Source organism: Xyrauchen texanus, chromosome 2 (assembly GCF_025860055.1).
Source record: "Xyrauchen texanus isolate HMW12.3.18 chromosome 2, RBS_HiC_50CHRs, whole genome shotgun sequence".
NCBI classification, from domain to species: Eukaryota; Metazoa; Chordata; class Actinopteri; order Cypriniformes; family Catostomidae; genus Xyrauchen; species Xyrauchen texanus.
In genome coordinates, this window is record NC_068277.1 from 15,269,060 (window position 1) to 15,284,497 (window position 15,438).

The window sequence follows — 15,438 nt, forward strand, 5'->3', positions numbered from 1 at the left end:
AGAACGCATCCCTGAGGAGCACCAATGATAATAGTGAGGGTCCCGGATGTGAGTTTCCTATGTGCTGCCTATCTGTCAGAAAGTTGATTATCCATTGACAGATTGGGGTGGGCACGGAGAGCTGGGTCAGTTTGGTTGAGAGAAGATCAGGCATGATGGCATTGAAGGCTGAACTGAGGTCCACAAATAGGATACTTGCAGAAGTCCCAGGTCTGTCGAGGTGTTGCAGGATACAAAGATGTCCCATGTTGATGATCATACTGCTCTGGTGACTGATTGATGATCTGTGTGAACAGATCAGACAGGCAGGTGAAACACCATCTGGCTCTGAAGCTTTCCTAGTCTTCTGTTCCTTGAAGATCTGTGTTCACCTCACAGACCATAAGTGCAGGTTGAGTAGCAGGAGGGAAGAGGTTGCAGGAGGTGTAAGTGGGTGTGTGAAGTGGGGTGTGAGTCTGGGCTTTTCAAACCTGCAGTAAAACACATTCAGCCATTTGTTGATTCTCTACAGAGCGAATGGAGTGGTGTCTTAAACTTGGTGATGACCTTCAGGTCTCTCCACACAGATGCAGGATCGCTGACTGAAAACTGTTTTTTCAGCTTTTCAGAATAGCTTCTTTTAGCCACTCTGATTTCCTTAGTCAGTGTGTTTCTGGCCTTGTTGTACACAATTATATCCCTACTTCTGTAAGCATCCTCTTTGGCATGACAAAGCTGTCTGAGCTTTGCTGAAAACCAAGGTTTATCGTTATTGAATGATAAAAAGTCTTTGTAGGGATGCACATATCCTCACAGAAACTGATATGCGAGGTCACGGTATCTGTGAGCTCGTCCAGGTCTGTGGCTGCAGCTTCAGAAACACTTCAGTCAGTGCAATCAAAGCAGGCTTGTAGTTCCAGCTCTGCTTCATTGGTTCATCTCTTTACAGCCCTTACTGCAGGCTTAGCCGATTTTAGTTTCTGCTTTTAGAATAATCATATTTTGCATTGCACAAGTTGCGTTGTGAATACTGTTTCCATACTCAACACACAATGTAATATCCTTTCACGGAAAATTAATACATCTCCATACTATAGCATGAAGAATTCAGAATACAGTCTAACTTCTAAAAAGTAGCTAATACTTCAGTCTATTCATTATTTCAGGAGCTCAAGTTTTTCACAATAAGGACAGAAGGACTATGTACATTTATACTGTATGTTTGATACATGTTTACATTAGAACATTTGTATATATTTGTGACTGAAATGAACAGCGTCCTCAGCCGGAACATGTGACAGCAGGCCCTTCTTTCCTGTGTTTATGGACATGACATCATGACGCAAAGAGGACATAAGAAAGCGATTTCGGCCAAATCCGACCCAACAGCTCAAAATACAAATGATTGTTTAAAGGCTTACTGATGAATCGGGGTAGGATAAGAACATTGTTTTGAACACTGAGTGCTTATGTACTTAATCAATAATGGCAACATATTTTATAATGACGAAAATGCACACTGGAGCATAACTTTGCTTTTCTCTAGTAAGACCTTTTATATTAGAGCAAAGATATACTGCAAAAGTCTTATTCGTAATGAGAATTTAAATATTGCTTTTCTTTAAAAAAATACCTAAAAATCCTTAAAACAACATACATTTACTTGAGTAACTGCATAACAAAGCCTATTATTGAAGTGGATTTTCTTTATTTACTTGTTAGTTAAAACAAGTGAAACAATTAGTAATGAAGTAATCCAAAGTATTCAGATTACGTTACTGACCTTGAGTAATCCAACAGGACAAATTCAATTTTACAGCATGTATTCTGTTATCTGTAGCAACCCTGTTCCCAACCAATTGACAAGGAAAAACATTTGTATATGTTTTTAACATGATGTAATCTTTCATATGGGAAATGTAGATACTTTGTTTAAATTTACGATTATATGTCTCACCCATGTATAATTTAATATCCCAGATATAGAACAAATAAGAAAGTGTGACCCCGGCAAGACTCGAACCTGCAATCTTCTAATTTTACGCTTTATCCATTATATCTCGATGCCTGCGATCTAAATGTACTGTCACAAACATCCCTTTCACAGATTCACCAGCAGAGGAGGCAAACAGACAAAAGATAATTTACTCCCGAAAAAAGGCAATTAAAATAAGACGAAATAACAGTCAAAAGATTCAGGTTTTTCATAGATAGTAATGACTAATAACAGGCCTTCTATGACTACTACTAAGCCCATAATGAGCAAATATTTAGTTTGTCAGTTAGTCAACATGGCTGCTGCTTAGAACAAAACGGAAAAACGTATTATTATTGACGTGTCACTCTTCTATTTTAACAATTGAAGGTTATATATACATTACAAGAAAAAGGCCTCAAGATTAGAGACATTCAATATGTCGACACAAAAGAGCAAGTGTGAACGACACAGACGTAAACGGGCCAGATAAAACACATATTTATAGTACAGATTAAAAATAGCATTTTCCAGTATTATTAATATACTAAAAGTATTGTTACACCATTGATATCATGCATCAGTTAAATAGTACTGATAAAAAAAAAAAATCATTTTCCAATATGAATGACACATCAGAAGAATTGTTACACCATTTATTCCAGTCCATGTATCATTATTTGTAACAATCGTTTTAATAGTGACACAAACAATAAGACGAAAACGCCACAAGATTAAAATCACATAACGATTTCTGAACTGATAAAATCATATAAAAGTTTATATTCCAGAGCTAGATTCGACCCCACGTCTCTATGACTATTTGTTTTAGTTTTGTTGTTGCTCCACCACTATGGACACTGTCCTTTGGACAATGGTTAACGCGTCTGACTGCTGTTCAGAAGATTTTAGGGTCGACTCCTGGCTGACTCGGTTAACTTTTTTCATATCCATAAAATCAATGTATTACAGACTATTTGAATCCAATCAAAATGCTATACATTTACAATATTTATTTTTGTTATTTATGTTTCTTGATTTCCTTTCTGTTTCAAATGTATTATGCATCGATTTGGGATTTTTGTTGTTGTGAAGGCAACTGTTTTTATTTCAATATGCATTAAAGAACAAGCACTTTACATTCACTAAAGAGGTGTCCAAGAGGGTCTGAAACCTGAAACAGTTCCATGAAAAAAGTCTATCTCTACCAATATAATAATGAATCTTGTATTTTTATATATATAAAAAAAACAAGGATTATTGAACTGATAATTAACTAACTGTACAAAATTGACTTCTTTACACTGGATTTCTCCGAACATCAATTATTGCTGAATTAGAAGACAGTGGTCCCGTATTGAGGCTTGATTTCCTAAATTCTCTCCGTGGTCTTGTGATGGGCAAGGAGGCTGTCCCACTCCAGTGTGTAGAATTCATAATGGGCTGAACTATTCTGTTGTTTGGCAGTTCACAAGCGGCTCTCTGTCGCAACTCCTCCATGCTGTATTGGTCCTCTGAGGGCAGAGAAGAGCGCCTCCATGTTGGAGGAAGAGGGGCATGCACCAGTTCCCGTATTTCTTCCCTCGACCTCTGAGGTCCTGCGTCTGCCTCAAGGGGAAACTTGACCACGTCGTCAGTAACTCTGCCCTGGACCCTTTCAACACCACCTGAGAGCCGACTGTTACAACTGGTACCTGAGAAAGGTGCAATAAATGTCATAATTATTACACAGCTCTCTGGAATGCTAAAATATGACTGGTCAATTACAACATTCTGTGGTCAAATATTTATATATAATGACATATTTCTTACACAGCCGTGCTAGTTTTATGACTCTAGTATAACTGTGGACTCTTTTCAATATTTCATGTCAGTTTATTTACTTTTACATTTATGCATTTGGCAGATGCTTTTATCCAAAGGGACTTACAGAGCCCTTATTACAGGGACAATCCCCCCGGAGCAACCTGGAGTTAAGTGCCTTGCTCAAGGACACAATGGTGGTGGCTGTGGGGATCGAACCAGCGACCTTCTGATTACCAGTTTAGACCACTACACCACCACCACCACTCAATACAAGTTCAATAATAAAAAATAAAAAAGTGGCATAATGTTGATTACCACAAAAAAAAATTATCGACTTTGAAAAGTCAAAATCGAGGTTACAGTGAGGCACTTACGATTGAAGTGAATGGGGCCAATTTTTGGAAGGTTTAAAAAGGCAGAAATATGAAGCTTAGAATTTTATAAAAGAATTCACATGAATTATTTGAGCTGTATAGTCATTTAAATTGTCATTTTTTTAACCTGCAATTACATTTTTAAAATTAGCCAAATTTGCTGTGAAAGTGCAACCCTGGAAACACTTGAACATGCACTGCATCTGTTTTGGAATAGAGAGCGAGAGGACAAGTGTGCAGTGTTCAGAAAAAAAGTCTCTCCGTTTTATCTATTTTCGTCTGCCTTATTTTGTGTTCATTATAAGAGAATTATTCTAAAAGTATACAAACAAAATTTCATAAAGAAACTATAATGAATGCAAGTGTTTGAAAACGTAACAAGGCTGAATACAGTTACTTCATTTTTGTATTCTGAATACAAAACACCATTACATGTATTTCGTTACAGCCCAAAAATGGATAATGCACAGTTGGCCAATATAGCAAAATATACATTATCTCAAAGTTATTGGTTCAACTATGGCTAGTAAATCCAGCCAGTAGTACATTTAAGATATTGGTACAAGTTACCTTTCCCTAGCTAACCAAGCAAGCAACTGTTAAGGTTAACTAATGACTTCTTAACCTGTTACCCTATTCATTTACAATTCTAGGACATTACTGTAAAACGTAGGCTCTTTGCAGCTGTAGTCAAAGTCGATTTCACTTTTAACCATCAAGAACAAGAATTTAAATGAACAGTTCCAGCAAGAAATACAGTGCTCGTGAGGCAGCAAAAGGCAGAACTACCATAGTAATTATCCTCTCATTCTCATATCCATTCATTCTTTGCAGCATAAAGGTGTCAACATGGTTTGAATAGAAAAGACCAATAACAAATCATTATGCAAATATTACAATGGCTGTTAGATTTTGAGATTTCTGTAAGTCAACAGAAGATTTTCCAGTCTAAATCTTAAAATTCTAAAATAGTATAAAATACAGACTGTACATTAAATAACTAATTCACCCAAAAATGGAAATTCTCTAATTTATTCTCATGCAATCCCAGATGTGTATGAATTTCTTTCTTCTGCTGAACACAAACAAAGACTTTTAGAATAATATCTCAGCTCTGTTGAACCACACAATGCAAGTGAATGGTGGCCAAAACGTTGAAGCTCTGAAAAGCACATGAAGGCAACATAAAAGTAATCCATAAGACTCCAGTGTTTTAATCCAAGTGAAGCGATCCAATTGGTTTTGGGAAAGAACAGACCAAAATGTAAGTCCTCAACTATATATCTAGACATCTGCAGTCTCCTTGCAATCAAGATTTAAAGCTGGATTACACTTCCTAGTGCTTGCTGTTATGGCATGATGCGTCACATTTTGGCCAGTTCTCACCCAAAACCAATAGGATCGCTGCACAAGACATGGATTAAAACACTGGAGTGTTATGGATGACATTTATGCTGCCTTTGTGTGCTTTTCGGAGCTTCAAAGTTCTGGTTACCATTCACTTGCATTGTGTGGTTCAACAAAGTGGAGATATTGTTCTAAAAATCTCTGTGATCTGCAGATGAAAGAAAGTCATACACATCGGAGATGGCATGAGGGTGAGTAAATAATGAGATAGTTCACCCAAAACTGAAAATTATCCCATTAACATCTGAAATAATATTGAATATAATTGGAAAAAAAAATCTATATATTATTTAATTAAAATGGAATGTATGAGGAATACCAGTACAGTGCTGCCTTGCTTGAATGTGAAAAAAATATATATTTTTGTTGTATACTGAAATATTGAAATACTGAAAAGATTTAAAAATACTAAAATACTGGAAATTGCATCAGGAACTCTCAACATTTTAGTTGTGTAACAACAGTTCTCACCTTTAATTTGTTGTCCAGCCTGATTGACGGAGCTACACCTTTCCCCAAGTTTGTTACATAGCTCCTGATTCGCTATTTTGTAGAAGTTCAGCTCTTTGCTTAGGTTATGAATCAAGCCCTCATATTTCCTCTGTCTACCAGCCAGACCCTCGTCTATTTGCTCTAGAAACACAATAAACAATCAGTGCATTAACATTCAATGCTTGTTTCCTTTATCAAGGAGTATGATCACCAAATTTGCCCAGATTTGATGACCTTTAAATGCATCCGTTGGTCAAAAATGACGGGGTTGTCAACATGTTGACAAAAATATTTAAATGAAGTGGCATGTTTTTTTGTTTGACACTCCAGTAATGCCTCAATCAATTTATATTTGACCATGTGACTGACAAGTTTAAATTTTAATTTTTTTTAATAATCAAAGGAGTTTGCATTATTACCCCTAATGAGTCATTTTGGACCCATACATACAGTATGTTTACTATGGCATTAAATACAATTAAACTGATATTACATTTGTAATACATTGATTGGTTTAATTTTCCAAGTGTTATTTAACTTAATATAAACTAAGTGTAATGCTATTTCAGGATACTTGCTAAGTTGTACAACCAAGGATAAATACGAATGACAAGGATGAATGAGTAATATGTTTCACACATACTGAAACCTGCGGGGTGTAGTGCGGCTCCATGAATGGAAATGGCAGGGGCACTTTCACACTGAGTTTCTGCTGTGTACAGAGCATCTGCTCTCTAAATTGACTAAAGTGATTACTGGGGTACCACACTGAGTTTTTCCTGTGATAACTGCCATAAATTGTAAAATGGTCAGGAGTTGGCTATTCAGAACTATTACAAGCTTGATTGTCTTGAAATGTAATTTACAGTATATCAGAAGCAGAATCACAAAACTGCTCAAATCATCTGGATTCTGTCAGACAGGAAGTACAAGTTCCAAACAAATATCTTTTTTCAAACAATTGGAAACTAATTCCCTCCAGTATGTTGTACGACTTAATATAAGCCTATATTAGTAAAGATTGTGTTGATAAACAGGCTTACAATGCATTTTCTGATGTGCTCTGAACTCTTACTGCCACATGGCTCACTTACCTATGCAAATGCTGTAACCTGTTAATTTAGACACCAGATGAACACAGTATGTGTTAAACAGGCCTAATTGAGTATCTTTGTGTTGGAGTCAGTTTAAATATGAAGACTATAGTGACTGTATCGGACTCAAACCTCGACATTGCTGCAGCAGTAGCTGGACATTTCTCTCGTGCTCTTTCTGTTGTTGGGTGAGTCTGCGGTCTGCCTCTAGCTGCTGTCTCTCAAGAGCTGTTTCCAACCATCCAACCAAGTTCTGCTGCTCCTCAACTCTCAGCTCCAGCTCAGCTAAAGCCAACTGCAACCTCCGCTCCTCCTCACGAAGACACACCACCTTCATGAGCACATATGGCAATAAAACAGATTTCATACAATATATAATTTTTGTTCCCTCTTCAATTACAGTTCTATTAATTGCTCACATGACATTTATTAATGATTACTAAAATATATTAAGTTGGGGCAACATAAGAAAATTAATTGAATACAAATGGAGACAATTAAGATTGATGATACGAATGAAGTTGAGTTAAAACTACTATAGTACATTGATTTTACCTAATCCAACTAAACTATGTTGGCTCAACGAAACTGACTTAATCTGAATGAAATACATTAAATTGCTTGTAAAATAAAAACCAGAGTAATGGTAGGTAATGACATAATTTTTGGAATGTAGGAGAGCCTTGCAAAATGTGTGACTAAAACTGTGTTGTTTACAGCAGTCAAAAAGTAGTCATGTTCAAAAAGGCAAGAAACCAATGTTTGGCCGTGATAAAACACAGACTTGGAGGTGTTGTTTTCGTTGATAGGTTTTTGGAGATGCATTATGATGGTCTGCCAGTTGTAGCAATAATAGATTGCACCTCTTCAAATAAAATTCAACACCACAAAGTAGTAAACTAATTTGCCTTCAACTTCATAAACGAGAAGATATTGAGAATTTGAGGATACTGACTGACCTTATCAAAGTATTTACAAAGTAGGGCTCGAGTTTCAGATGCAGACAGATTGGCTAGTTTGGCCATCAGATTCATCTCCCATTGAGTGAGCATGCTCCCTGACGCCCGTAGCTGCCTCTGTCTTTGGGTAATCGCCTCGTTTTTGTACTCAATCGCGGCATCCAGAGCTTCAATGGCCTCGTCCAACTGGAATATTGTTCGTTCTTCCTGATGGTGAACAAAGAACAATGCAGTTTTAATCTTTTGCACATCTCTATATACAAAAAAAAAAAAAAAAACATGATTTCTGGGTTACCATACTGAATATTTCCTTTGATAATGGCCATAAATTATAAAATGCTTATTGGGAGTGGGCCATTGAAAAACTATTATAAACTATCTTTGTGAAATATAATTGACATAAGCAGGGAAATAAAATGTACATTCAAATGGTAATTATTTTACTTGAAATGGAACCCAAACCCCAGTCAGATTCAATCATATTTGCAGTTTTACTGCACGTAACATACATCAAGTCTGACAGGCATATTTCTTTTTCAAACCATGGGTGACTTCATTATTTCATGTTCCATTTTAAAATCTTGTTCTATATTGCAAAATACGTTGATAAATCCTATAGGCCTAAAATGCATTTTTACTGTATATTCTACAATACACAAAACAAGTCTCAGCACTGAAGTTTTATTTGCAGATGCACGTCTGCTATGCAGTGGTGCTTACGCACATTGTGTATCCCCTAAAAAGTTATTATGGGCACTAAAATGTATATTTTAATATTAATATGTAGTTGTGTGAAACAGTCTAAGCTTAAGAATTTTGAAATGCTAAATTCTAAATCAAACAAACAAGGTTGGCCAACACCCTGTTTACACGGGACACAAGTATGCGATGCAAGTATGCGATGCAATGGCTTGAAGCTGTCAGTATTGGATGCATAGACACAAGCATTCTAAAAACTGTTTATTTGTGTTGTTGGCAGTAGTAGTGCCAGAGTGTGCAGTGCAAAATGGAATGGGACACCCAGGGCCGTAATCACAATACACTTAACCATTATGTATCAGATATGCCCCTCCCAAAACATAACATAATGGTTTAAAAAAAAAAAAGTTTCATTTTTACCGCGCTCAATAGTCTAACACTGCTCGTCAAAGTCATTTGAGATAGCCAATCAAACTGATGAAGATAGGACTCAAGTTTAAGATGTTAAAAAGATGTCCTTGTTGATGAGAAAGGTCAACGGAGAATGGCCAGACTGGTCTACGGTAAGTCTATGGCAACTCAATTGTGGTGAGAAGAATAGCATCTCAAAATGCTATTCTGAGATGCGGGTTGGGGCCGTTTTGGCAGCATGAGGGGGACCTACACAATATTAGGCAGGTTGTTTTAATGTTGTGTCTGATTGGTGTATAGTGAGCAGGAGCTGTAAAGTTTCAAAAAGGACTACTTTTATGGTATTTTTGTAATAATTATTAAAAAATTATTTTATCTTTGGACCTTCACAGCAGTGGTTAATATGAACTGTTTTTGTATGGAAAAAGAGCAAGATTCTTGAAGAAAATATTGTATTATGATTCCACTGGGAGGAAAAAACAATGAGGGATAACTTGAGGCCAGTAAATAATTTTGCGAATTTTCTTTTTGCTAGCCAGCTGACACAGTCATGTAATTTTACAGATACATCAATGATGAAAATAAATGAAAATTAGATTCGTCTTTTTCTTTTTTGTGCTGTCTCAAAGAAGAGCAGATGACTGAAACAGGCAACTTGCTAGCAATGCAGAAACTGTGTTTGACTTGTACTGTGTGAACTTTAAAATACATTTATCTTTTAAAACCAAAAATTATAAAATGTTGGGCCTTTATCGCATTTCAAGCCTTTATTAAAAAAAATTATTGCATTCAGCATCTTTACTATATTAAAGGACCAAAGAGGGCCATTATATTTGTGACCTCAACATCCATGCCTGGTCCCCCCCAATGTTCAAGACATGTTTACGGCCTTGGGAATGGTAGTGTAGACAGTATCATTGATTAAAATGGGTTCTATTGCTTTTGACGAGCTGCACCACTCACATCTGGTGTAGACAGGGTCTAAGGCCACATCCACACTTATACATTGACGTTTGAAAACTCAGTTTTCCATTTTCTAAAGTATGCACTAATGGAGAGCATTTTCAAAATCATTACTATTCAGTGGCAGTAAACTGAATTAAAGTCTGAATGAGAGGTGTAAATGTAAAACTAGATTCTAAATAATGTCATCAACATTGGTTAAAATGTTTTCTCTAAAAATTAGACAATTCTAAATCACGCAAACAAGGTTGTTTATGACATTCTCTTAATTATAGAATTCTAAAAGTATGTAACTTGTGTTATTATTAGTGTTAATTCAGAATCTTCAAACATCCCTTTGTGGTAGCATATCTGTGCTTTCCTATTCTCTAAATTCAAGTTGCCTAAATACAGCAAGAACTACTTAGCTACAAAAACCATTAGAGATTCCAGTAAGTTTTTAATAAAAAAAAAAAGTGATTTCCACCTCAGAGGAGAGCAGGTTCCCCTGTCTTAGTTTGTCATCCAGCTCCACTCTCTGTTTGAGGAGCTGATCCTTCTCCTGCCTGAGGTTGGAGATCTCCTGTCTGATTTCTTGAGAGTCCTGAGCACTGCCACTGCGCAACTGACCGTTCCTCTCACTGAGTTCCCGTTCCAAAGATTCAATTCGATTCGACAAGGTGACCAAGTCTTTACTAAGAGCCTGCAGAGGAAATAGATCGCAATATTATTCACCAAAACAGGAAGGGCGCAACTGTTAAAGACTCAAGATGATGGCTGGATGCTTGGTCAAGGCAAGAAACAAAGTTCAAACAGACCTGGCTAGAGCGAAGCTTTTTGGATTCCAGGCCACTGCGTTCAAAGAGCAAGGCCTCCTTTTTGGCTAAGATCTCTTCTCTCTTGGTGAGCTCTCCTTCTAGATCCTCTAGACCTCGCCTTTGTCCCAAAACCTTCTCCATTTCTTCATCAAGCCAGCGTTTCTGCTCCTCGATCTTCTGCTCACCAAGAGATATTTTTAATGCATTTATTTTATTCAAAAAGAAATAGAATGGAAAGTTAGACTAAAAGTCACTGCAATAAGATTATTACCCTAGTAAATACCTCAACATGAAGACTTCCTAATACCACAGAGAGGAAAATTAGGTAACAAACTGAACTCTGAACATGTTGAAAGCTACTGTAAAATACTCTTGGCCACAAAGAAACAATGAAACATTTCTTTCAAACATCTGTCAAACTGTTAAGCACCATGAGTAAATAAGTCTAAAAATAGATATTTTTGTTGTGTAATAGCTGAGGGAAGGTCGTGATGAAAAAGAGCATGCGGTCACGTTTGTCGGAATCTACCTGCTGTTCCTCTAGTGAAACGACAGATCCGTTACTTCCACTTCTCCTCTGCCTCTGGAACGCTGCAATTTCCTCCGTCTTAATCCTCAGAATTTTCTGCTGCTGTTCATTCTTTATCTCCAACTCCTTTTCAAAGAGAAAGGTAAATGATCCACTATTGACATGCACAAGAATAACTGAGAAATTGGATTACACTGAAAAATATTTGTATTGGAATACAGAAACAAAGATCATCACAGAACAAAATCACAGTTCTTTAAATAATCTTTCATGCATGTAGCACAAGCAGTGTGGGATGATTTATGCATGAAAATGTGGTGTGAAAATTACACACTTCACCTTTCATTCCATTTATACTTTCTATTTCCACATGGCTTTGTTCCCCACCTACACTGATAAAGTGTACATCGAACACAAATACTGAGCTGAATCGCACAGCAAGTCAGCTCACCTTGACTCTGTGTTTTCCCTTCTGCATCTCACTCTCCAGTCGTCTTTTCTGTTGGCTCTCTTCTCGCAGGCGGCGCTGCAGCAGATCCTGTTGCTGCCTCATGTTCTGCACATTCCTCTCGAGTTCCTGTACACGGCGTTCGCTCTGTGCAGAAAGGGAGGCCAGTTGCGCAGTGTCCCGTTGCTTCTGCTTCAACACCTGAAAACATGGACCACATGCAGAGCTATATTTGGGTAGCTGACATGAAATGCAACTACTACCCATTTATACTGGCAGAATCTATATTTGCATTTAATTTATATAGCCAGAATAAATAGAATACCACACATTATTCGCACTTGCATATATTTACTGAAGTAAACGTTTCTGTTGCTTTTTAAGAGGCTAAATATCAATAGGGAAAACATACAGAATTTCAATAAATATCTACAAGCTACAACAGTGTGCAGGGCTTATTCTAGTGTTCCCACATCACACAATGTCCCACTCACCTAATACAGGAGTGTTTATTTGTTTATTTGAAACCGGCAATATCATAACATATTCAACAGCAATAATTCATTAGCTAAATCACTTGTTCTAGTGCTTGTAGAATACTTGTACAAATAAAAGTGTGTGAACCTTCACAGAGAAACACTCAAAAGGGATTTCCATAATGATGCCTTTCGGCAAGCCAAAGCCACAAGTCTCAGACCTGAACTTTGCTCTGTGCAGCTGCAATCTTCCTCCTGCACTCCTGTGCTTTGAAGCGGTCAGCTGCGTCACGAGTGCCCTGCACCTCCAGGTCCTGCAGCTGCTTTTGGGCCTCTGTGAACTCCACACGGGCCTGCTCTGCTTCAGCTTCCAGCTCAGAGATCTTTCGACTGTACTGCCTGTTCATGGCCTGGGCATCTTTTCCTAGAAAAAGAGAGAGAAAAAAATATGACTGCAACAGTACAGGAATTTGAAACATAAAAAAAACTTTTAATGACTGATACTGAAAGATGAGTCTTGTTAATAAAAAGAGAAAAAAAATAGCTGCTACCATTGATTTAATTTATTCATATAACCTGCCATATAATACACACTTTTATCTAAATAATCCTCTGTAATCGTTTTACTTATGAAAAAATGAAATCATGGCAGATAGCACATTTTTACAATAACATCGGTAACAGAAAACTTCTGTTTTTGCACAATGCTGCATTTACACTGGGTAAACACAGACTTTACTGACTGCACCTGTAAATACTTTTATCGATATAATAAATATCAATATAATAATCAATCGATAATATACAAGAACATAAATTATTATACAAATTTTACATATTTTTCTAAACATCTAAAATCAAATCACCACTAGTCCCATCAAAATATGTGATCACATTGCCTAGCAGTTATTGCACGTTTTAATATTCTATACAGTATATATTAGGGATGCTTCGATTACGATTAGGACACGAGCACAGATTTTCTTGTCATCTAAACGGCCGATACAGGTCCAGCTACCGATCATTAACCTTTTATCAGGAGCTCTGTCATAACTGTTGATATGTAAGGGAAAAGGGAATAGGGCATAGGGATGATTACTACTGAAGGGAACACGCCAACGCAGGAGCTGGACGCGAGGGATGTTTCTGGAGTTTATTAATATTTTTGTGAAGCCATTTTCTTGGCATGTACAGCTTTCTGTAATTCTTTATGCTTTGTGCATTGTGATTCAAAACATGGATATTATCTTTTACTCGCATTTTCTCATTCATCTGCATTGTACAACAGCTCCAGCCTCGTCATAAGCAAAGACCGCTATGTGCTGTGTCTCAGGCAACTGATTTTATGCAAAGATATGCTAGTTTCATGATTCTCGTATCACTTCTGAGGTCTCTTCTCATTTAACAAAATTATTTCAACCCAAATAGTTAACCTCAATTGTTTGTTTATTTGGTGAGTAGACATACAATAAGCGGGATACTGTGCAGTCAGCCAGTCTTGTGCTTCGCGCCAGGGCTCTGGTCACCTCGTCTGTGTTTATTTTGCAATGATGACCGACTGACAGTATATTATTCCTTATATGCCAGTAGCAGTCCTGGCTCACTGGCACACATGCCCTAGATTAAATAGGTCATGACCATAGAATATTTTTTTTTGACACTTATGATAATACCACCTTCAGTGTTTCCAAGAAGAAAAAATAGTAATGTGAATTGAGCAACATGAGGATGGGTAGATTACATAATTGTCTGTTTAAAGCAAATTATCTAAGGAACATGCAACTCTATTGCACTGACTTGTGAATTGTTTCTACCACAGTGTTGTATACAAACAGTCCTCTAACCTACAATAATTATCAAAGACTATAACTAGAAACAATAAACGTGTAATTCTTTTAATTGTTATGAAATGTAACAACTCTAAATTAAATATTGGGAGGGTAGACCTTTTTTATTTACTAATTTAATTACCTATATGACCTTGATCTTGAAAATGTATTTTATTAACATTTCTTATGATTATTTTCTCAAATACTGAACCAATCCTCAAATTATATACCGTTTCAAAGCTTAAAGTCTCAAGAATCAAACTGTGCTGTCCATTTAAAAAAAAATTTGCATTTGATTTGTATTTTGTTTTTTTGTTGACAAATTTAAAAAGAATTGTTCTGTTTTATAGTCCGACCATTTCAGTTTTTTGTGTGTATATGTTTGGTTGTCTCACCCCTTCATGTCTGTATGTTGTTTCTGCATTGTGGCTGTTTTTTTATTTTATAAATAATATATTCATTTCGTTTCCCATTCATTTCCTATGGCGGTCATGGCCCAGGAACAGTACAAGTGTAACTTTATTTTTCCTGACACTTAGACTGATCAAATCAACACCAATTTATTTGTGTGTGTTTATATATCAAATAGATGAAAAGTCACCAAGTCTCGTCCCCCTCAGATAAAGGAAACCAGTTTTATTGAAGAAACTAAATTGATTTTGAAAAATGACTGAAAAGTGCATAAGGATTAAGTTGCATTTAAAATCTACTTGGCTCAAAAATCTGACACCCACTCAATTTGAAAGAGCAGGAAGCTTCTGGCCTCACCTGTTTTGACCAGCTCTTTAATGAGTTCCTCTTTCATCCGGATGGTAATCGAGAGCTCTCTGATCTTCTGCTGGGCCTGAAGAAGCCCTCTCTCAGAGCAAAACTCGCCTCCAAAACCTCTCACACTCTCCCACACCGAGCTCTCGCCATTGCTGCTGTAAGCTGGAGAATCGAGCAAAACACTCAAAGTGACCAGACTGAATAATTGAGGGGAAAATGTGGGCTGGTGCCCTTCCTTAAAACAAACACTGAGACCTCTGAAGCTTGTAAAATAATTCACGGATGTTTAACTCACATGTGCGTCTGGTGCATTGTCCAACTGGACGGCCAAGCCCAATTACTTGAGGCAGAGCTGCCTTGGCACCTGCAGTGGGTTCTTGGAGCGATGAAGTATCTTTCTTTATCCAGGTAATATTGATGGATCTGTCAAGA

General features: G+C 36.9%; 1 protein-coding gene across 2 annotated transcripts in view; it reads right to left on the minus strand.

Moving 5' to 3' along the window:
• Nucleotides 1-1,681: 1,681 nt before the first annotated feature.
• Nucleotides 1,682-15,438, minus strand: part of kif7 (kinesin family member 7) — a 30,929-nt gene continuing 17,172 nt past the window's right edge. For both annotated transcript variants that reach the window (XM_052090284.1, XM_052090276.1), the window contains 11 exons: nucleotides 15,302-15,429; nucleotides 15,007-15,168; nucleotides 12,631-12,833; nucleotides 11,937-12,134; nucleotides 11,486-11,611; nucleotides 10,957-11,133; nucleotides 10,626-10,841; nucleotides 8,087-8,293; nucleotides 7,260-7,458; nucleotides 6,013-6,174; nucleotides 1,682-3,648 (listed from right to left, as the gene is read on the minus strand). In XM_052090284.1, the coding sequence (XP_051946244.1) occupies nucleotides 3,254-3,648; nucleotides 6,013-6,174; nucleotides 7,260-7,458; nucleotides 8,087-8,293; nucleotides 10,626-10,841; nucleotides 10,957-11,133; nucleotides 11,486-11,611; nucleotides 11,937-12,134; nucleotides 12,631-12,833; nucleotides 15,007-15,168; nucleotides 15,302-15,429 (2,173 nt within the window). In that variant the 3' untranslated portion in view covers nucleotides 1,682-3,253. The remainder of the gene's footprint in view (nucleotides 3,649-6,012; nucleotides 6,175-7,259; nucleotides 7,459-8,086; nucleotides 8,294-10,625; nucleotides 10,842-10,956; nucleotides 11,134-11,485; nucleotides 11,612-11,936; nucleotides 12,135-12,630; nucleotides 12,834-15,006; nucleotides 15,169-15,301; nucleotides 15,430-15,438) is intronic.